Here is a 22,764-nt window from a genome sequence, read left to right as displayed (position 1 = left end):
TAGAAACTGCTTGTTTATTATTAACTCTTTCCTCAGACACAAAAAGAGAAAATATTTATGTGAATTGGGATTCCTGGAAAATTTTTATTGATTATTGCAATTCTGTGAAAAGTGAAAAATAATTGTCTCCAGCCCTAAGTTGGGGTTAGTGAAACTTATTATTTAAGCTTGGGTTTGCAACTGATATTATTTTGAGTTTTGAATTCAAATATATATGTCTGATGGGTCATTAAGCTAGTAATCCACTATTCAAGAGAAATGTCACAAATTCCTCAAAGCAAGTGGGATCCTGAGCTTATATAGGTGGAGATCTATATCTTGGAAAGAGCTGAGTTAATGATCCTGTAGTAGCCAAAGGTAGGGTTCCCTTGACTTGGTTTTTTATTGTTACTTCCTTTTGAACAGAAATGCTTCCCATCTGATTATTCCTGAGTCTGACTATTAGACATAATTTTTACTATATGATTATTTGTCAACTGTGATTTGTAAGGAGCAGGATTCAGGATACTGGCAGGGAAAACCCAAGCCTCAGGGGATAGGTAGTAATTCAGTTAGAACTCCACTCCCCTCCCCTGCCAGTACAGAGGTCTGTCAGCTGATCTTAACTGAAAAGAAGGTGGGCCAATGGCTTCTTGTATTATCTGACTAAAACTTCTCCTCAAGCTGGACTTGATATCACAAAAGTGTATTCCCATAAGAAATTAATGTCTCTAGTTATTGAATGTAATCCCTCAACCAAGGATAGTGCCTTCACAGTTGATTCCTCAGATTCCCAACTGCTGCTGGAACAGGATAATGGATGATATCTCTAAGGTAAGTAGATTTTGACCACAGTTGTCTTGTTCAAAGGATTCTCACACTAACTGACTACTAAGTTAAAACAATCCTTTAATGACTAGAGGGGCAGAGGGTAAAAGGAATATGAGAGGTAAGAAGGATAGGACAATTTTCTCTAACAATCTGTGGTGATGAAAAGATGGCTTCTCCCAAAGCAGGGCAGAAGCCTCAACAGCAATCTTCTTTCTCTATCCTCCACTGTAGCTATTTATATTCCACTACACAAAGCTATGAATAAATTCAAGAATAATTGTAGATGGTGTTGATTGAAGGTCTATTGCTCAGAAGATCTGTTTCTGATAACTGCTAGCAGAATCTTTCTGTAGCAGTATTGAATCAGGGCCAGTGAGAGACAGCCTTGACAGGCTGTCTGTAAGGGTAAAGGTTTGATAGCACTAAGCTCTTCTGCTTAAAAACTAAGAGATTTGTGTAAGTTAAGTTTTGCAAGAATTTGCAAGAAGCCATGCCTGTGGGCACGGTTTGCAGTTGGACATTTGGAATCTTGGGAGATTCCTGATGCCATCCTGGGGCATGAGACCAGTTGTCGGTTGGACTGTGCCCTATATAAGGGAGGCAGAGACTGGATCCAATGACTCATTTTGGAGTCAGGGATCCAGGGTGGAGGAAGGAGAATGTGGGTTTAGATTATTTAGGTAGGTAGGTTTATCCATCTTGGCTGACCAATGGCAACATCTTGTTGACAGACTCAACAATCTCTTAGGGAACAAAAATATATTTCAACCAAGTAAATATTCATCATCTGGCCCAGGGCTTCTCAGTCCTGAGTCAGCAGCTGAGCATCTATTCATCTATTTATCTTCAATCAAGCTACCATCTAATTTGTTTATAGCCAAGCAGTGTCCACTAAAGAAGGCCAGATTGACCAGTGGCCTGCCTGGAACCATGGGCCTGGTTAGCTCGGCTGTCAATATTCTGAAGCTGTTAGATTTAGTACTTAAAGCTAAGATCAAACTTCATTTAGGGATTCCTAAAAATCCTCTTCCCTTCTTTCAGTTTCCCTTGTTGTTTTCATTAACACAGTAAAAGTTTTGTTTATAAAAGTCAATACAGCTACTGACCTTTTGTTGGTTGACTTGGCAACAGGTCAGCCTCAAGGAAGTTCTAGGGCAATTTGGAGTGTCAGAGGAGGATCCAGTCTTACTCCCTGAAGTTGAACTTAATTACCATCAGTAATATCAATAGTTAGATGCGTTATTGAATTATCATTGCTAATTCTGATATTATTGATTTAGTTATCATTAACTGAATATCAATTGGTGCCAGGAGGCTAATCTTCCTGAAGAAACACACTGTGATTGGTTGAAGGAATTCTACAGGAAGTTTAGTTGTGTTATCTGATTTCCTGTTTATACCTAAGGAAGGTTTAAAGCTCCTTTGTCATTTGGGGCTTTCTGCTTTACCTTTCTTAACAATTACATCTTTGCAATCAAGTCCCTCAACAATCATAACATTTGCTAGGCCTAAGTAGGTAGTTTCCTACCATCCACTTTCCTCCCAGCACCCCAATCCCAGAATGAGTGTGTCTCAGCTTCGGGTACCCCTTTATATACCTTCATTCCAACTGTCCTTAACTGCCCTGGCATCGTGGGATTCTGTTGCCTTTCACCCCCACCTGGGAATCTGAGGTTACAATAATCCTGGTTTTCATATGCACAGAATTTCAACTAGAAATTCTGCTGGCATCTTGCTTACATTATTTTAATTTATCCTATGCAACTAAATTTATGTCCTCTATTTCCCCCAACATAAAAAAAATCTATCACTTATGCTATATCCTAGCTAATTCTAACTATCTATGATCTAAGAAGGGTAAGGTAAGTTATTTTCAGAGAAGGGTAAGGTTTACAAGCAATACCTTTATACTCATAGGGGTTGTCAGCAAGATTTGGTAAGGTCCAATCCATTTGGGGTTAACAATGGATTTCCTGGTAAAGTTTCTGATATACACCATGTCTCCCAGTTTTAGGTTGTGCAAGTTAAAGTGCAATGGAGCTTTTTGGTGTAAAAGACCCAATTTGTGTAACTCATCGAGTCTTTCCTGCAAAACCTTATATACTGAAACACCTTGCATTCAGTTCCTAGCATGGACAAATGAGCTGTTTTTTGAATTGCACCATGCCATGGAGGGTGACTATATAAGAGCTCAAATGGTGATAAGTGTATATCACCACTAGGCTGGCTTCTCAGATAAAACAGGACAATTGAAAGGGCATCTATTCGTTTCAGATGACTTCTGAGCAAACTTTACCAATTAATGTTTTTATTTGCCTGTTAAATCTCCCAACTTGCCCTGAGCTTTATGGGTGATAGACACTGTGGTAAATTCCCTTTATTCCCAAAGTTTTGTAAACTTTCTGCAGGATAATATTAACAAAAAAGATGAACCATGATCCAAGTCAATTTTCGATGGAATGGAAAATCTTAGGATGATCTCTTTTATCAGGGTCTTTACCACAAATGCAGCATTGTTCTTTTTTTTTACTGAGTACACATACTGTTACCTCATCAGTCAATCGATAATGACAAGGGCATACTTGAACCCTTGGCATTTGGGCATGGTTATATAGTCAATCTGCAAGCATTCCAATGGGGTATGGGTTAGCTGTCTCCCACTGAGCCCTTTAATTCAGGTCATACCCCGATTGAATTGCAAGCAGATCTTGCACTTTTGTCAAACTCTTATGGCATAGGTTGAAACGCCTCTGGCTGCCCAGTGTCATCTTATGCTGTCAATCAAGGCTTGAGTTTCATAGTGCCATTTCTCATGGATTGCATTACACAGTGGAAAATATAGTGCTTCTGGCAGGATGGGTTTGCCTGATGCTGAGAACCAGATGCCTCTCACTAGTTTGGCCCCTTGATGTTTCTTCCAATTTTCCACTTTTCTTGGGGAGTAGGCTTGTTTCAGATCTGCCTCATCCACCAATGAGAAGTTTAGAACATGGATAGGCCCAAACTTAGCTCCAAATTTGGCTGTAACATCGGCTCTTTAGTTCCCTAATGTTATACTCTCCTCTCCCTTCTGATGACTTCTGTAGTGCAAGATCTCTGGGCAACTGGACAGGAGTTGGTTTATAATTTCCCCATAAGCAATTTGCTTCTCACCAGAGGTAATGAAGCCTTGATATTTCCAGATTTGGACCACATTGAAGGCATTTTTGAATCAGTATAGACATTGATTCTTTTGTCCTTGGCAATCCGTAGTGCCCTGGTGAAGCTCAGGATTTCAGCACCTTGGGCACTCATTGACTTCAGTAGGGCTGCATACCACAACATTGTGTCTTGAGTCACAACAGCTGCACCCATGTATCATTCCCCATCTACCACATCAGTAAATAGTGTCAAGTCTGCTCCAACCAGGGGGATGTTAGATCCTCCCTAGTCTTTTGCACTATTTCCTGGTGTCATTGCAATTGTGTAAGGGTTCCCCTTGTAATGGTAGATCAGGCATAAGTATTGCTGGGTGGATCTCTTTGCAATGATGAAAGGTTATATGTTCATTGCCTCACAACATAACCGCATGCTGGGATAACCTCTGAGATGTAAAAGCTTGCAGGTTACTATTCCTCAGGATGGATTCTATTTGGTGTGGTGAATATATAATGAGACTGCATCCCAGTACTAGATCAGACGATTTTCTGATCATTAGGACAATAACTGCAATTCCTCTTGAGCACAGGGACATGCCTTTGGCAATGACATCTAACTGAGAATTTTAATATGTGATAGGTCTAAATTGATCTCCCAGAGTCTGCATTAATACTGCAGAAGCAATTCTCTTGTCTTCATGCACAAACAGATGGAATGATTTTGTAAGGTCAGAGATTCCAAGGTTAGAGGCTGTTAGTATAGCTGTTTTCAGTTTATCTATTGCATGCTTATTCTCCCATGTGAGTTTCAAGGGTTCTGGGACTGTGTTCCTGGTTAATCCTGTCAGTGGTTTAGATATAGCCAGGTATCCACTGCCTATAGTACCCTGTCACTCTTAAGATTGCATAGAGCTGCTTCGTGGTTTTAGGCATGCTCAGCTTCTATATATCGGCTACCCTCTTCTGGGAAATCTTTCTGGTGCCTTTTTCTAATATAAAGCCCAGATATTCTACTTTTTTCAAAACCCATTGCAGTTTATCTTTTGAGACCTTGTGCCCTCTCTTGCATAGCTCTTGTAGCAGAATTTTACTATCCCTTTGACATATTCATGAGTTTGGTGACATAAGCAAAATGTCATCCACATAGTGAACCATCTTGCTCTTAGTGAAGATGATGGATTCAAGGTCTTTCTTCAGGATTTGGCAGAAAATATTTGTACTTTCTGAAAATCCCTGGGGCAATCTTTTCCAACAGATTTGTTTTCCTTCCCATGTGAAAACAAATATTTTTGTCTGTCCTCATGCAGGGGCATGCTAAAATAAGCACTGTAGAGATCAATCACAGTAAACCACACTGTATTACTGGGGATCTCTGCAATAATTGCGGCTGGGCTAGGCACCACTGCATGACCTTCCTTGACAAAGTTGCTAACAGCCCTCAAATCCTGAACAAATTGCCACTGTGAGTTGCCATTTGCATCTTTTCTAGGTTTCTTGATAGGTATTATAGGTGTATTTTATTCATAAATAGTGTGGACCAGAATTCCTTGCTCTACTAGGCCAATTGGAGCTCCAATATGATCGGTCTGATAACCTCTGTGGCCTCTTTGCTTAATTTGTATTGGGGGATTTTAGGTGGAATGCCTTGTTTCACTTCAATCCTGATCAGTGTTGCTGACTTCAAAATTCTAACACCCCTCTAAATTTCTAATAATTAGAGAAATGCAAATCAAAACAACTCTGAGGTATCACCTCATACCTAGCAGATTGACTAAAATGATAGCAGGGGCAGTAATGAATATTGGAGGGGTTGTGGCAAAACTGGGACATTAATGCATTGCTGGTGGAGTTGTGAACTGATCCAACCATTCTGGATGGCAATTTGGAATTATGCCTAAAGAGCATTAAAAGAATACCTGCCCATTGATTCAGCCATACCATTGCTGGGTTTGTACCCCAAAGAGATCATAGATAAAAAGACTTGTACAAAAATATTTATAACTGCGCTTTTTGTGGTAGCAAAAAACTGGAAAACGAGGATATGCCTTTCAATTGGGGACTGGCTGAACAAATTGTGGTATATGCTGGTGATGGAATACTACTATGCTCAAAGGAATGATAAACTGGAGGAATTCCATGTGGACTGGAAACACCTCCAGGAATTGATGCAGAGTGAAAGGAGCAGAACCAGGAGAACATTGTACACAAAGACTGATACATTGCGGTAAAATCGAATATAATGGACTTTTGTACTGGCAGCAATGCAATGACCCAGGACAATTTTGAGGGGTTTGTGGAAAAGAACGCTACCCACATTCAGAGAAAGAACTACAGAAGTGGAAACACAGAAGAAAAACAACTTCTTGAACACATGGGTTGATGCAGACATGATTGGGGATGTAGACTCAAAACAACTACACCAATGTAACTATCAATAATATGTAAATAAGTCTTTATTGATGACATATTTTAAAACCAGTGGAAATGTGCATTGGCTATGGGGTGAGGGTGAAGTGGGGGTGAAGGAAAAAGTAAGAACATGAACCATGTAGCCATGGAAAATTTTTCTAAAACAAGTTTTAAAATTAAAAAAAATTCTCATCATCCTCATTTGCCCCAAGAAAAGCAATGGATGATGGTTGAGAGACTTCTTAGAAAGATGTAGGAATATCTGGCCTGATTGGACACATTGAATTGTTGCCCCAAATTTACACAAAAAATAATGCCCCAAAAGATTTGATGGACATTGGGGTATCAGCAGGAATATGTGTTCTAGAGTAAGGGGACCGATTTTGACCATCTTTAATCTTAGCTTTGGCACTGTCTCTATTTGTCTGGTGGCCCCTTTTAATGTTACAGACCCCATTATGGCGCAATCTTCTAGTACTGATTTCAGCACAGATCTAGTGGTACCTGTTCCAATCAGAGCTGGGTCAATTTGGTCTCCAATCTGCACCATGACCAATGACTCTTGGTCTTTGGCAATTTGATTGAAAGGTATAAGTGGTGCCTCAGTATCAATGCAGCCTAAGTCCCACTCATGTTGCTTTTTTGTTTGTTCTGGCTCAGGACTCTTTGGTTGCAATAGAAATGTATCCCCTTTACAATTTATTGTTGCTTGGTTTTTCTGTGTTTCTGTCTGTTTTGCAGTTTGGTGCAGTGAAGCTGCTTATGGGCTTGTTGCTGTTATTTTGTAACTCATCTGATGTAGATCATGAACAAGGTAAAGTGCATTGAGCTTTCCTCAGCACACTTTGCTTGATGTTTGCAAGGCTAGACTCGGATAAGCTTGCATTGGAGGAAATTCCTTGTCTGCATTGGGAATGTCCAGCTGGTCATTGATCACATCCCAATGCTGTGAGTCCATGCTTGTTCTTTGTGCATGACTCATAGACCCCATGTCAGAAGGAAACATAATGCTACCTGTGTTTTGCATAGGAAACAGAGTTACTGTGTTGGACTCGTGTTCTATTCCTATTTCTGTTACTGTGTCTCTCTCTATAGCACTGACAGTTTCTTTCATATTGGATTCCTCCATATGCATGTCCTCTGAGCTTTCTCCCAATGCATCCCTCTCTGAAGTGACACAAGCTGGAAGATGTGACAGCTTATGATTTAAATCTCCCTGCAAAGTTGATTGTGGTAGGAACTCTTTGGCTTTTGGATTTATCTTCAGAGTCCCTATCTCCTCATACTAACTAGTCTCTTCACTTTCCCTTTCAGCATTTCTTGATATTGTAGGAAAAAAGCCTGTATCTACTTTTGAGAACTTCACTCTTTCCTGCTCAATGATTTGTATAGGTCCTCTTTTATTGCCAAAAGTGCCTTTCTTTATGAGATCCTGTTTAAAACACCCAGTAAAGGTCATTTCTTCTGCTACTTTGCATTGCTCTACTAATAACTGATTCAAGTAATCCACTTTTCTAATAGTCATTGATGTTTCATGTTGCAGCATGTTTGGAACAGATGTATTTAATGATGTTAAAGGTTGAATATTGGCATTTGATGTTTTTAATAGTTTGTTCTTTTGCAATGTTATTATGATTGATCAGTGCTAATTCCATCAGGTTCAAATCAAGGTTTTTGTAGATGCAAGTACATTTTTCCTTTCTACTTTTAAATCACAGTTCTCCATTCCATAGATTCTATTCCTCATTTCTATAACATCTTTCTCCATTTGCAATTCCTCTTCAATCTCTTCCCTATAATCATATTTAGCTTCAGCAATTCTATAACTTATTAATGTATCTTCCAGCTCCTCTTTTTTGCTTTTTTCTGCCTTTTCACTGCAATAACCCTTTTCTCTTGTGTCAATTATCAATACTGCTTCCTCAGTTCATAAATCAGTGTGTGGTCTTTCTCCTTGGGCCACAAACTTCTCCATTGAAGACAAGTTTGGAGAACTACTTGAATTGGAGCAAATGTGATCACAGCACCTTGATTTTCCACTATTATTATATCTATTGCTATTATTATTATTGTTGAACCAGGAATTATAATAGATGTTCCTCTTGTTGTTGTTGTTATAGTTATTAAGGTTGTTAAAGTTAATTTGTGGCTTAAAACAACAATCTTTGGCCAAGTTTCTGACAAAGGAAACGCCTCTTTACACTGTTGTTGTTGTATGATTATCTTGGTTGACTTTGGTTTCTCTGATTTTGTGTCTGCAGTGCCAAATTCTTGATTTCTTCCATTTCTTTCTGCTTTCTTGTGTCTTTGAATTGTTTCTTTAAGTCAGCAATAATAGCCTTTTTCTTTATCAGAGGTCTTCATTACTTTGGGCTCTTTATCATGGGATTCATGCACATAGGAAGTTGACTTCCTGAGATCTTCAATAGATAGATACCCAGGACAATGCAGCCTGAAGTAGGTCTGGATAGGAGCCCTACTTCCCTTTATGAATTGCATCCCAATGTGCTGGACATTATTCTCACTCATATCCTGAAAACCCAAAATATTCTCGGGAGTTCATTCTCTCCCGACTTAGTTTCTCAAAATGTTCCCAGCTGTCTGGACACTGAGTGTGGATCTTCATGGTTTCTGTGATATCTTCACAACATCTACACAGGAAAGCCATGTTGCCACGGAAAGAAAGTTCCAAATCCTTATATTCCTGAGGCCAGGAGGCTAGGTTGGGATTACTCGTGATTTTGGCTATAAACTTGGCCTTCTCACTAGGGGTAAAGAGCTCCAATAAAAGAATATCCACGTTACAAAATGTGGGGTCATAAAAATGAATTGCCCTCCTAAATTCTTAGTTTGCCTCGTGGGGGTTTAGATAGAATTGTGGGATCCTCTTTTTCAGGATTTTCAAGTCCCTGCTAGAAAAAAGGTTTGTTCCCCTTGATGTGCAAAATCCAAGAATCAGGCTGAACCATTGTTGGATCACATATAGGCAAAATGGTGACTGCTTTCTCAGCCCCCTGTGGCTTTTCTTTGTTGTTCTTCTTGGTCTTATCTGTGGCCTTGTTCTGACTTATTCCCTCAATCAATTCTAGTTGCAAAATGGTCTTTGCATCAATCCCCTTGCCCTCTCTTATTTGTCTGTATATCTCAATCAGTTCCTTGATTTGCTGTTTAAGTATCTCTATTATCTGGGTGGAATCATCAGTTTCCTAAGAGTGCAGTAACCTTGGAGCAGTGATAACAAAACTGCCCCACAGGTTTGTATGAAGGCCACAACTTATCCAATGCTAATCTTTAGCCATTCATATGTATCATATATTTTAACACTTCCAGCATATATTTGGGTATGAATAGTACCCATAAATTGTAAGCCCCTGACCACAAGCTATAGAGCAGAAGAGTGCTGCTCACAATGATGAAAATTATTCTTCCTGGAGAATAATCTATGTTGTTGTTTTGCTTCTCAAAATGGCTACTCTATTGTAATCTGTTGTTAAGATTCAGAATTCTTAGCTGGCTCAGCCAAATTATAAGGAACAGGACTCAGGCTGCTGGCAGGGAAAACCCAAGCCTTGGGGAATGGGTAGTAATTCAGTTAAAACTCCACTCCCCTTCCCTACCAGTATGAAAACTGGGATTATTGTAACCTCATAATCTCAAGCAGGGGTGCAAGCCAATGGATGCCAGGGCAGTTAAAGCCAATGGATGCCAGGGCAGGATGCAGACAGTTGGAATGAGGGTATATAAAGGGGTACCCCAAGCTGAGACACACTCATTCTGGGATCAGGGTGCTGAGAGGAAAGAAGATGGTGGAAACTACCTACTTAGGCCTAGCAAATCTCTGACCAGAAGAGCTTAGTGCTGTCTAACCCTTTACCCTTAATAGACAATCTGTCAAGGCTGTCTCTCACTGGCCCTGATTCAATACTTCTATAGAAAGATTCTGCCAGCAGTTATCAGAAACAGATCTTCTGAGGCAATAGACCTTCAATCAACACCATCTACAATTATTCTTGAATTTATTCATAGCTTTGTGTAGTGGAATATAAATAGCTACAGTGGAGGATAGAGAAAGAAGATTGCTGTTGAGGCTTCTGCCCTGCTTTGGGAGAAGCCATCTTTTCATCACCACAGATTGTTAGAGAAAATTGTCCTATCCTTCTTACCTCTCATATTCCTTTTACCCTCTGCCCCTCTAGTCATTAAAGGATTGTTTTAACTTAGTAGTCAGTTAGTGTGAGAATCCTTTGAACAAGACAACTGTGGTCAAAATCTACTTACCTTAGAGATATCATCCATTATCCTGTTCCAGCAGCAGTTGGGAATCTGAGGGATCAACTGTGAAGGCACTATCCTTGATTGAGGGATTACATTCAATAACTAGAGACATCAATTTCTTATGGGAATACACTTTTGTGATATCAAGTCCAGCTTGTGGAGAAATTTTAGTCAGATAATACAAGAAGCCATTGGCCCACCTTCTTTTCAGTTAAGATCAGCTGACAGACCTCTGTACTGGTAGGGGAGGGGAGTGGAGTTCTAACTGAATTACTACCTATCCCCTGAGGCTTGGGTTTTCCCTGCCAGTATCCTGAATCCTGCTCCTTACAGATTCTTAATGTGAAGTAAAAGTTAAGGTTGCTTTATTCTGGCATAAAGGTGTTGAGTCATTTTGTTCCCTTTGACTTAGGTCCGAAACACCAGTTTTGATGTCAATATAATCATATCCTTGTTTCTCCTTTTATAAAAATTTTCTATAACCAGAGCAAGTAGCCAGTGGAAGATATAAGAGCAATGCTAGTATGTAAGGTGTTACTGTTTTTAGTGTGAATGTGTAGTGATTCTATTTCCCCAACTACTAAGTAAATTAGTACTTGGATTTGTCCTCTGCCAGCTAATACTTACATAGTCTTATATAAGATTAAGTCCCTGAATTATCTTTCCTTACAGCATAACCCATAATAAATTCTAAATAGATATATTACTTTTTGGACTTTAGTTTCAGAGATCCTTTTCCGAAGTCCCAGAACAATCAAGTCAAAAGGCAGATGACTCTAAATTGATTAGGAATTAGTTTTGTCCCATTCCTATAAACTAATGAAGTTGGAAGAGGACTGAATTTTAATAAGGGAAATCAAATCTAAAGAATAAGGAATCTACTACTAGCTACCCTAGACTCTAGCTATGCCTTCTTGCCTAAGTTTCTGCAAAGTCAAGTAACCAGTTTGTTTCTTAATGGTCCAAAAGTCCATTAAGCCACTTTTTCTCTCTATCTCATTGAAGACCTCAAGGATCATGGTGCATGGTTCTATGGGAGAACACAGATCATGATATTTTTAGCCACAATTAAAGACCTTTTATTATTGTTACTTTGGTAGTTTTGTTTTTTCAGCCTGACAACTTTAAAATTAATATTAATGATCACAACGCAGAAAAAATAGACAAAGAAAACAGATCATATGCCTTTCATAGCTATATGTAGGAAATATATATTCTCAACTAAATAAGGAATTGAGGCAATTAAGAAATGTAAAATTCTGATCACATAAAATGGAAAATTTTGTGCACTAGCACAATTCAGGAACTCAGGATAAGAATAAAACAATACAATTTTGAAAAAAAAATCTGTCAAAAAGTTTTGATATCCAAGATATGTAAATATTGGCCCTACCCTCAAAACAAAGAAACAAAGAAAACCTCAAATCCTTTCTACAATAGATGTCATTAAGGAATAGGAACATAAGAAAAATTACAACCTATTATCAATTACCTGTTATTGATCATATGAAAGAATGATACAAATCATTAATACTAATTGAACTTCAAATGAAAACAACATTGGCTTTTTGGGCCATAATCTGGAAACTGAAAGATATGACAAAAGGTGGGAATAGTCAGTATTGGAGAGATTATGGAAAGATAGGCACACTACCAGAATTATTTCAAATATTTTGGAATGTAATTTGGAATTAAGTAAATAAGTTGATAAAAAAAGATAAAAAATATCTATTTGATGTGAAGGTTCCAAAATTAGGCTTATCTACTTCCCAACAAGGCTGCTGATATAAAGAAAGTCATCATTTATACCAAAATACTCATAGCAGCACATTTTCTAATACTAAAAACCTGGAAACAACATCAATTGGGGAATGCCTAAACACATTTTGGTACATGAGTAAAATGGAATATTATACTATAAAAATCAAATGTTGAGATATAAATAATGATCTATATGAAACTATGTAGAGTGGAGCAAGTAGCACTCAGAAAATATTATATACAATGACTACAACAATGTAAACATAAAGAACCACAAACAAAAAAATTAAAAATGAATATTGAAAAATCACAAAGGACAAAAATATGGTACCAAAGAAGAGGTACAAGAAGACAACATCTCACCCTTTGCAGGGCTGGGAAGTCTACATATGTATTATTTTGAACATGTTTTCATACTTTTATATTCATATTAATCAGTGTTTTTCTGATTTTTCTTTTGAAATATTGTTTGTCACATGGTATAACTGTGGGAACAGAAGGGGAAAATTACTGGGGAAAATTTTGGCGATTAAAAAACAAAAGAGAAAGCTAGAAAAATTAGTATACTAGGTCCTCAAAGGAAGATAATTAGTACTGAAAAATTGTCAATTGAAATAAATATGCCAAAAATGAGAGCCAAACCTTTAGATAATTAATGAATAAAAGTTTGTTGGAACTATATCTTTAAAATGAAGTGGACAATAATGAAAAATATTCTATTTCACTTTTTCAAATTTATGTTAATAATTATGTCTAATTATTAAATCAAAGAATAAGAAATAATTTTTGTCATAAATTCTTGACAAATTTGTTTGCATTCTTTACTTTCTACAAAAGGATGGAAAGGGGTAGATGATCATGAATCAAGGATGTTTGATTAGTAGCCAATTTCATAAGTGTTCAATTAACTAGGGAATATTTTTATGTTAGAACTACTTTTGATGTCCTACTTCAGTCTATAAGAAAGCATTGTCCTGTAGTAGAGAACCAGCTGAAGAGGCAGGAAGATCTATGTTCAAGTTTTTTTCCCAATTTTGTTACTCCTCTCAAGAAAGTCATTAGGTCTTTGAATGCCTCAGGTATCTCTCTTAGATTATATCATGCAAAATAAATACCTATCTATATTTGAAAAGTGAATTTTCTTACCAAGTGTCCTTTACCCATGAAATTACAATTACATCTATATCAAAGAGATAATAGTTTCACCCCAAAATAAGACTCAACTTTCTAACTATAGACACTTGGATAATGAATACTAGAATCCCAGGTGTTAAATTGATAGTAATTTTTCATTTCCACATATTTCTTCTTTATACTTACCTCTAGAAAGTTTTAAATCTCATATTCATGAACAAATTTATTAAACACATTTGATTATCTATTCACTCTAATAACTTTGCTACCAATTATTTACAATTCTGATACTTACCCTTCATTACATTTATATACAACCTTTGCTCCAAATAAAAACTCAGTTTCTTCCAAAAGTTCAAAAGAACCAAACTGAATATCTCCAGGATGACCACAAGGCTTTCCTAAAATGAAATAACAAAATATAAAATGATGATATGTTAAAATGAAAATACCTTTTCTGTCCTAGAATTGGGGAAGATGGACAATGTATACTTTGCAAAGATTTCTATTTTATAGTAAGAAATTTATTAGAAAGCAGTTTTTATAAGGAGTGAGCATACTTGGAATTTTCCTATAGCTAAATACAAAATGGTGTCTTGTAATAAATATTCAGTAAAATTGTTCCTTTTTAGGAATGTAACTCTTTCTTTAACAAACTATAACGTTCATATTTTTAACATGTTGCACAGAATTTCTAGTACACATATAAGTTAACAAAAACAAGAAATACTCACTCATACATATTCTATGTGGGTAGAGAGACTTCCATTCTCCATTCTTACATTCTAGTACAATAGTCCCAAGTGTTCGATATCCAGGTCGACATTTGTAAATAGCACGTGTACCTTCTGCGTATACTGACCCAGACCATGTTCCAGTTAGAAGTTCTGTAGCTTTTCTTGGAGGAGCCTCATTACAATCTGTGAGAGAGAGAAAGGAGGATTCCAAGTTTGTTAACCAAAGAAAAATAATACTAGGATTTCTGAGTTAAAAGAGATCACAGAGCTTCTTCGAATTCATTTATCTTATATATAAGAAAAATGAGATCCATGTAGGTAAATTGCCCAGAGATAAACAGTTAATAATAGCAAAGCAAGGAGCAAAGTGATCTGTACACTATATCATTTTGTAATTAGAAAGTTTCTTTCAATATGATAGAGGACAATAACTGAAATACAAAAAATACTTTAAGTTTTACAACTAATTTGCTCTTCAAAATAGATAAGTGCTATTATTATTCTCAATTTACATATGAAGAAACTGAATCTACACAGAAGTTAAATATCTTGTCCATAGTCACATAGTAAGAATTAGTAACAGAGTCTTAGTTAAAGCCTAGAATTCTACCACATCATGCTGCTTCTTATTAGAACTTTTATAGAATTAAATATAACTATAACATTTATCCATATATGCAAAATATTCTGCATAATCTGAAGTTCTATAAAAATAGTCAATATGTAACATTATTCATCTAATTTTATATTGTATTGTAATTGATACATAATTAAAGTATGTATTAATATTATTCTACCAATAAAGATAAATTACTTAAATGAAGTATGCTTCACTTTCATCTAGGTGTGAAACACATGGAACAATAAGGGAAGAAATTTGGCACATAAGCCCTATATAAATATAATTCTTACTAAATGTGGACATGTAACTAGTCCCCCATGTCAGCAAAATCAATTCAGGAGATCAACTAAGTGATTTGTTATTTTATAGAAGAGGAAACTGAGACAAGCAGAGATTATGACTTGACCAGAATCTCATAGATAGTTAATGTATGAGACCAACTTTGAACTCAGCTCTTTCTAACTAATGGCCCAGCACTCTTTCAACTGTGCAATTAGCTGTTGCTAAGATATCTAGTTCAAGATACTCAACAGACAACCATGAAAATAATAATTGCTTATGTAGCAATATTAATTGCAGAGGATAGATATGGAATTTTTCAAAAATTATTTAGAACTTCCAAATTAAATCAACATCCATTTTCATACATGATGACTAAGGCAAAACTGGAAAAAAAATTGAGAATGGTACAATTCATGTGAGAAAACCTAATTCAGGAAGAGTGAATTAGAGGTGAAGAGAATGAGAATTCCTGATTCCTTGAATATTTTTAAATAAGACCCCAGCTATAACAATTAATCAGTGGAAATCTAGTAATAATTATATTTTGTAAAGGAAAAAAATTCTAACTACACAATAAATCTAGCTACATCTTTTCACTGCATGTTCAGATAGTGAGGGGTGAGGACCTTGAAAATGGTCAATAGGGCACATCTGGAGAAGTGAGGGTGTCTTTTGACTTTTCATGACTATGAGGTAGTGACCTAATATATCAGCTTGTAGACTATCTTAACCAACCAAGATTCAATAAAAAGTAGAAACACTTCTTCAAAAAGACAGAGCCCTGTCCCTGCTAGACAATATATCTCCTGCTCATTCATCTTAAATGGATCTCCCTTCCCATTGTTCCTAAATAAATGTAAGGATGGAGGATGGGACAAAAAGAGACAGAAGACTCATTGTCACTTGTTGGTGACAGTTACTGACAGTTGGAACCAGAGAGGGAATTCTGGGTAATTCTTCAGAGGAGGAGAGGGAAGGACTTCTGGCAGAGGACTGAGAGAGGGAGGAGAACATCTGTGGGACCCACAAAGAGAAATCTGGAGAGTTTCCTGAGACCTTCAGTGAAGATTTATCATATCACTTGATCTCTAATGATTCCTAATCACACTGGAAATATACAATAGTTTCTTCAATTTGGCCAGGGGTGTCTGGACTTCTATGAGGAGCTGACCTCAGGGAACCACAAAATTGTCTTGGGCCTTACCCTTCAATATCCCCTCTAGTTTAGTAACTAGCTGTAGGAGGGATCGGGTCAGAGAAGCTGTGATTTGGGGGAATGCAGAAAAAAAACTCTGTGGGTACCCTGCACAGTCAAGGACTGAAAGGGTACTTAGGGAATTACCTGCACCTCTTTTTCCTGAGAGTCACATGTTATATGCCCTTGATCATTTTGTTCCTGTAATAAACCCTATCAGTTTGATTTAGTCAGATCAGAATGAACTCTATTGGTGGGAGACAGAAAGAGGGAGGAAGGAAATTTTTCATCTTTATTCCAGCTAGGGAGTTCTGGGGGAGGCTTCAGTGTGCACAGCCCAGCATGAGCATCTTTTTGGTGTCACTCTTGTTTCCCCTGGTGGAGAAGACATTCCTTTAGCTTCCCAACCCAGGCACAATCAGTCAGAGATCCCCTATTTTTCAAGAAACCCAAGTTTGTCTTCCAAGTTTGTCTTCCAGTAAGGAGTGGCTGTGAGAGAGAAGAGGCCCTTAAATCAACCTAAGTGGTTAACCACTACACCGCAATCCTTCTGATCACCCCCCTTCTTACAATAGCATTTTTTTGTCATAAGTTCTTCAGAATTGTCCCAGATGATTGTATTGCTGAGAGTATCTAAACACAGTCAAATGTCATAAAAATGCTATTACTGTATAAAATTTCCTTCAAGTTCTACTTATTTAGCTCTGCATCAATTCTTGAACATCTTTCCAGGTTTTTCTGAAGTCATCCTGTTAATCATTTCTTATAGCACAATTTTATTCTATCACAAACATGTACCACAAATTTTTCAGTGGAAGGATGAGAATTATGTAAGCGGGATGGGACAAAAGGAGTCAGAAAAGGCAGTAGCTGACAGTTGCTGACAGTTGAGACCAGAGAGGATTATGGGAGGAACTCGGAAGAAGGGAGAGGAGAGGTCTTCCAACAGAGGACTGGGAAGAGAGAGGAGAAAGACGTCCCAGTTTGGATCCAGTGCTGAGGGATTCCTGAGGATCTTTCTTTGGGAAATTGAAACCCTGGTTCCCTGGTCAAAGCCATTCCACCTTATCTCAACCATCAAGCCTTCAACCATCAAAATAGATAAGTTTTTGGACTCCATTTTGGGAGCAATCTCTTGGTCTCCTTCACCCATTACCCAACCTTGCTGAGAGACCCCTTTCAGTCAAAACTTACAATTAATTGTCTTCTAAGTACTTGCTAGGCAGAAAGGGAGGGATTGAGTAATGACCACTAGGTTTTGTACTGGCTACAGAGTGAAGGAGTTGATCAGTTTACATTTCAGTAAACAGGATGATAATGGACATTAGGAATAAAAAAGCATCCAGTCCAAGTATGTGCTGATCACAACTCCTTAGTCTTAATTTGTCCTTCTCTAAAGAGGGGCAACATTTTTCTTGATATCAAGGAAATTGAACTTTCTAACCTGCTTTGAAGGTAAACTGAGTACCACAGAAATTCCCTTATAGAATATGGAGGCTTCAATTACCAGAATGAAAGGCCCAACAAAACTGGAAGACTTTAAACAACATCTATTCCAAATATTTTCAAGATAGAATACTCCTAAGCATATAGAACATACTCACATATGTCTCTCATTGCTGATTGGCTTGGCCATTGTCAGGTTATCTCAAAGCTACAAAGATAGGGTTAACTCATAAAAAAAAGAAACTACTATGCCTAGTATGATCATTAAAACATAATCAGAAGCAGGAAGGCCAATATTGGTTTAATTTCCTCTTCATTGCCTATCTAAAACTTAAACAAATCATTATATTCCAATTTGGGAAGACTATGCCAATTGTTTCTGTCTAGACCTAACTCAAGACAATTTCTTGGTCATTTAAGATTCAACACTGGAACAAAATGATACACTTCTAAGTCATTCAACTATAAAAAAAGGAAATTTGCTGAAGTACAGACATCAAATGATCTTCAAAAAGAATAATTATTGATAACTACTCAAATTGATTCAGGCAAACAAATTTTTCTGCCCTGAACTTCTTAGCAAATTCACCTGCCAAGTATTAGAGTACCCCCTTTAGCTGTGTGTGACTGTTTTGTACTGAAGTGATGAAGAAGTTATGTCAATCAAAAGATTAACTATTTAATCCCCTGAGCTAACCAACTGGTAGAGAAAGGGATTAGAAGGTAGAAAAACAGAAGGCTGAAAAGATAGGATAAAGACAAATTATGGAAGGATTTAGATGCCATGTAGAAGAATAACATGATCTTGTGATTATAGAAAATTAATCTGGAAGATCTAAACAACTGGAAAAGCATTTATTGCATATGGGTAGGCCAAGTCAATAAAAAAAATAATTCTGGCTAAATGAATTTCCTACTTAGTGCCATATCAATCAAGCTACCAAAAATTATTTCATAGAGCTGGAAGAACATGGGGCAAGTGAGCAGCTGGCTGGAGATGTTCTTCTCCCTCACAGACCCTGGTCAGGCCCAGCCATGGCCTAGACCATGTGAAAGGAGGGCTTATGATCTTCTTCTTGGCAGATGTTTGATGTGTCTCTCAGCCCTAATCAGTAATAGGTGAATTGATTGATTGAGGTAATAAGGTACAGATGCTGGAGTGCAGGTGTATAGGCCTACCCATCCACACCACACAGGACCCTTCTCAAAAATGAGACCCTGAAGTCTTCTGCCCCTGGGCTTTTATAGATGTGGTAGCAACTGTCTTTTTCCCTTGGCTCATGCCATCTGGGTAGGTTCTAAGTTCTATAACTGATGATCTGTCATTCAATTTGGTCTCCATCTTCTTCCCAGAAGTTGCCTATTACACCACTAAAACTGACTATAAACTTTCAGGGGAAACTATGGGCATTCAACAAAATAGAAAGTTTCCAAGTATATGTATAGAAAAAACCAGAACTAAGTGGAAAGTTTGATATCCAACCACAAAAATAAAGAGAAATATGAAAAGGTAAATAAGAAAGAGAGGGGAAAGAAAAAAATTAATCATTTCTTTAAGGGCTTCAATAAGATCAAATTATTTTTATTCCTATATGGAAAAATGTTATGGTTAAATTTCAAAACTTGTATTAGCTATTATAGTAATTAGAAGAATTATTCATAGTGGGAGGTTGTAGTACTAAGTGGTCTAAGACAATATGCAAAAAAAGAAAAAGGGGGGATAGAAGGTGACACCAAGAGAAACTTGAAGGAATAAGAAAAATAGGATAATCTATACCACACAAACAGGTGCATAGGAAGGGGAGAGGATGAATACTATTATAAGAAGGAGAGGAAGAGAATGTTAATAGGAAATACTTAAACCTTACTCTCAGTGGAATCAATTCTGAGAGGGAAGAGCAGCCATATCCATTGGGATATCGAATTCTATCTTACCCTATCAGAAAAGACAGAAGGGAAAATCCAAGGAGGGTAATGGGGCAGGGAGTTCAAAAAGGAAAGGAAAGAGAGGAGGGAGGGAATTTAATAGACCTTAAAAAAATAAGAGGGGAGGTTCCGGGTTAAGATGGCGGCAGAGTAAGAAGCAGCTCTTAACCTCTCCTGACTGAAACACACAAAACTCCTCAAGGGGACATAAAAACAAGTCCAGACGAACGGAGGAACCCCACAACAGGGCACAGCATGGAAGGTACATGGAATCGAGGCATTTCCATGCTATAAAGGGATGAAACAGCTCTCACTAAATTGCGGGCTGAGCAACCACCCCACCCCCACTCCCTCCACACACATCTATAGCGCGAAGCCAGCTAAAAAGAAATAGAGCAAGTTTGGGGCACCCATCGAGTCATTGGCAGCTCCAGGGCCTGTTCCTGAGAGCAGCAAGATGTAGGACCCCAATAAGCCAAAAAACGCACGCGAAATCTGAGCGCAGGAGCAGAGAGTGGATGCAGGGCGCAGAGCGCAGGCACTGCAGAGGCGTGGGTGGAGGCAGACACAACCAGGAACTAAAGCCTGAATGGGGAACCAGCGTGGACAGGTATACGACTGTGGAAGCAGCACCCTGAGACTTGTAAAGGAACCTCCTGCAGAGGATCAAGCAAGGGGGTCCACCAGGGGGCTTGACCTTGGAAAAAACCAGAACTCAGACCTCAGGAGCCAATAGACCACGGAGAGACACTGAGCGCAAGGATAAACCTGAGAAGCTGCTGGGCTAATGATGGCTACCCAGTCTCAGGAAGCTCAGAAGAGAAAGAATAACAACAAGAAAAAGAAGTCTTTAACACTCGACAACTTTTACACAGAGAAAATCCAGACAACCGAGCAAACAGAGGAAGAAAACAAACAAGCATCCGGACCCTCCTCAAATAAGGAAAACTCCTCACAAACTATGGAAGAGTTCAAAACTGAGATTCTGAGGAAGATGGAAGAGATCTGGCAAGAAAATAACAGTTTAAAAGGTAAAATCTTGCAATTGGAAAGCGAGGCTCAGAAATCAAATGAACTGATAAGCAAATTGAACCAGATTGAAAAAGAAAACCAAAAGATCATAGCTGAAAACCAGTCTCTAAAGGCTAGAATTGAGCAATTAGAAGCTAATGATCTCTCAAGACAACAAGAACAAATAAAACAAAGTCAAAAGACTGAAAAAATAGAAGGAAACATGAAATATCTCAATGAGAGAGTGACAGACCAAGAAAACCGGTCTAGAAGAGACAATTTGAGAATAATTGGTCTTCCAGAAAAACCAGAAATTAATAGAAACCTGGACTCCATACTAACAGAAATAATTCAGCAAAATTGCCCTGAAGTCCTACAAGAGGGCAATATAGACATTGAAAGGATTCATAGAACACCTGCGGCATTCGATCAAGAAAGGAAAACACCAAGAAATATCATTGCAAAATTCAAGAGTTTCCAAGCAAAAGAAAAAATCTTACAAGAAGCCAGAAAGAAACAATTCAAATATCAAGGAGCACCAATCAGGATCACACAGGATCTGGCAGCCTCCACACTAAAAGATCGCAAGGCTTGGAATAAGATATTCAGAAAGGCAAGAGAGCTGGGCCTGCAAGCACGGATCAACTACCCATCAAAATTGACTATATATTTCCAGGGGAAAGTATGGGCATTCAACAAAATTGAAGAATTCCAGGTATTTGCACAGAAAAGACCAGGGCTAAATGGAAAGTTTGATATCCAACCACAAAAATCGAGAGAAACATGAAAAGGTAAATAAGATACAGAGGGGAAAGAAAGAAAACTTATAATTTTTAAATTTGCCTTTTTAAGGGCCTTAGTGAGATCTAATTATCTGTATTCCTAAGTAGAGAAATGTTATGTTTAATTCTCTGAAGTGAACTCTATTCACTATTATAATATTCACTATTATAGTAATCAGAAGAATAATTCACAGGGTGAGGGTGGAACACTAAATAATCTAAGATGGCGTGGGGGATGGAAAAGAGGGGGTGAATAGCAGGGGACACCAAGAGAAACTTGAGTGAATAAGAAAATAGGATATTCTATTACACACAAAGAGGGCATGGGAGGGAGAGGGGACAAATACTATTATAAGAAGGAGAGGAAGAGAGCAGAAAGAGGTAATAATCAAACCTTACTCTCAGTGTAATCAACCCGGAGAGGGAAGAGTAGCTATACTATCCACTGGGAAATAAAACTCTTATCTAACCCTTCTGAGAAAGTTAGTAGGGATAAACCAAGGGGAGCAGGGGAGTGGGGAGGTCAAAAAAAGGGAGGGGTGAAGGGGGAGGGAATTCATAAGGCCTTTAAAAGCAAAAAGAGGGGCGGAAAATAAGGGAGGGGTTAGAAAGGGAAGTTAATCAAGGGAGGGGATAAGGGATAGGGTCTTAATAGCAAACCACTGGTTTTAAAGGAAATAGCTTAAGGAGAAGGGATAGGAATGGGGGAGGATTTGAAAATGTCAGCAAATGCACAACTGATGATTATAACTCTGAATGTGAATGGGATGAACTCGCTCATAAAACAGAAGCAAATAGCAGAGTGGATTAGAAACCAAAATCCCACCATATGTTGTCTACAAGAAACACATATGAGGCGGGTGGACACACACAAGTTTAAAGTTCAGGGTTTGAGCAAAATCTTTTGGGCGTCAAATGAGAAAAAGAAGGCAGGAGTGGCTATTATGATTTCTGACAAAGCCAAAGTAAAAATAGATATGATTAAAAAAGACAGGGAAGATCATTACATCCTGATTAAAGGCAGTATAAACAATGAGGAAATAACATAGCTCAATATGTATGCACCAAGTGGCATAGCACCCAAATTCATAAAGGAGAAACTGGCAGAGCTCAAGAAGGAAATAGATAGTAAAACCATACTAGTGGGAGATCTAAATATTCCTCTGTCAGATCTAGATAAATCAAAAAGAAAAATAAATAAGAAAGAGGTAAGAGAGGTGAATGAAGTCCTAGAAAA

General features: G+C 37.8%; 1 protein-coding gene across 2 annotated transcripts in view; it reads right to left on the bottom strand.

Moving 5' to 3' along the window:
* Positions 1–22,764, bottom strand: part of CFH (complement factor H) — a 167,608-nt gene that overhangs the window by 105,395 nt on the left and 39,449 nt on the right. For both annotated transcript variants that reach the window (XM_044676386.1, XM_044676387.1), the window contains exons 2-3: positions 14,261–14,446; positions 13,822–13,927 (exon numbers count right to left, since the gene is read on the bottom strand). In XM_044676386.1, coding sequence (XP_044532321.1) covers positions 13,822–13,927; positions 14,261–14,446 — 292 coding nt within the window. The remainder of the gene's footprint in view (positions 1–13,821; positions 13,928–14,260; positions 14,447–22,764) is intronic.

This window comes from Gracilinanus agilis, chromosome 4, assembly GCF_016433145.1.
Source record: "Gracilinanus agilis isolate LMUSP501 chromosome 4, AgileGrace, whole genome shotgun sequence".
NCBI lineage: Eukaryota > Metazoa > Chordata > Mammalia > Didelphimorphia > Didelphidae > Gracilinanus > Gracilinanus agilis.
Note: the sequence above shows the minus strand (reverse complement) of the source record. Positions and strands in the feature narration are given on the sequence as shown.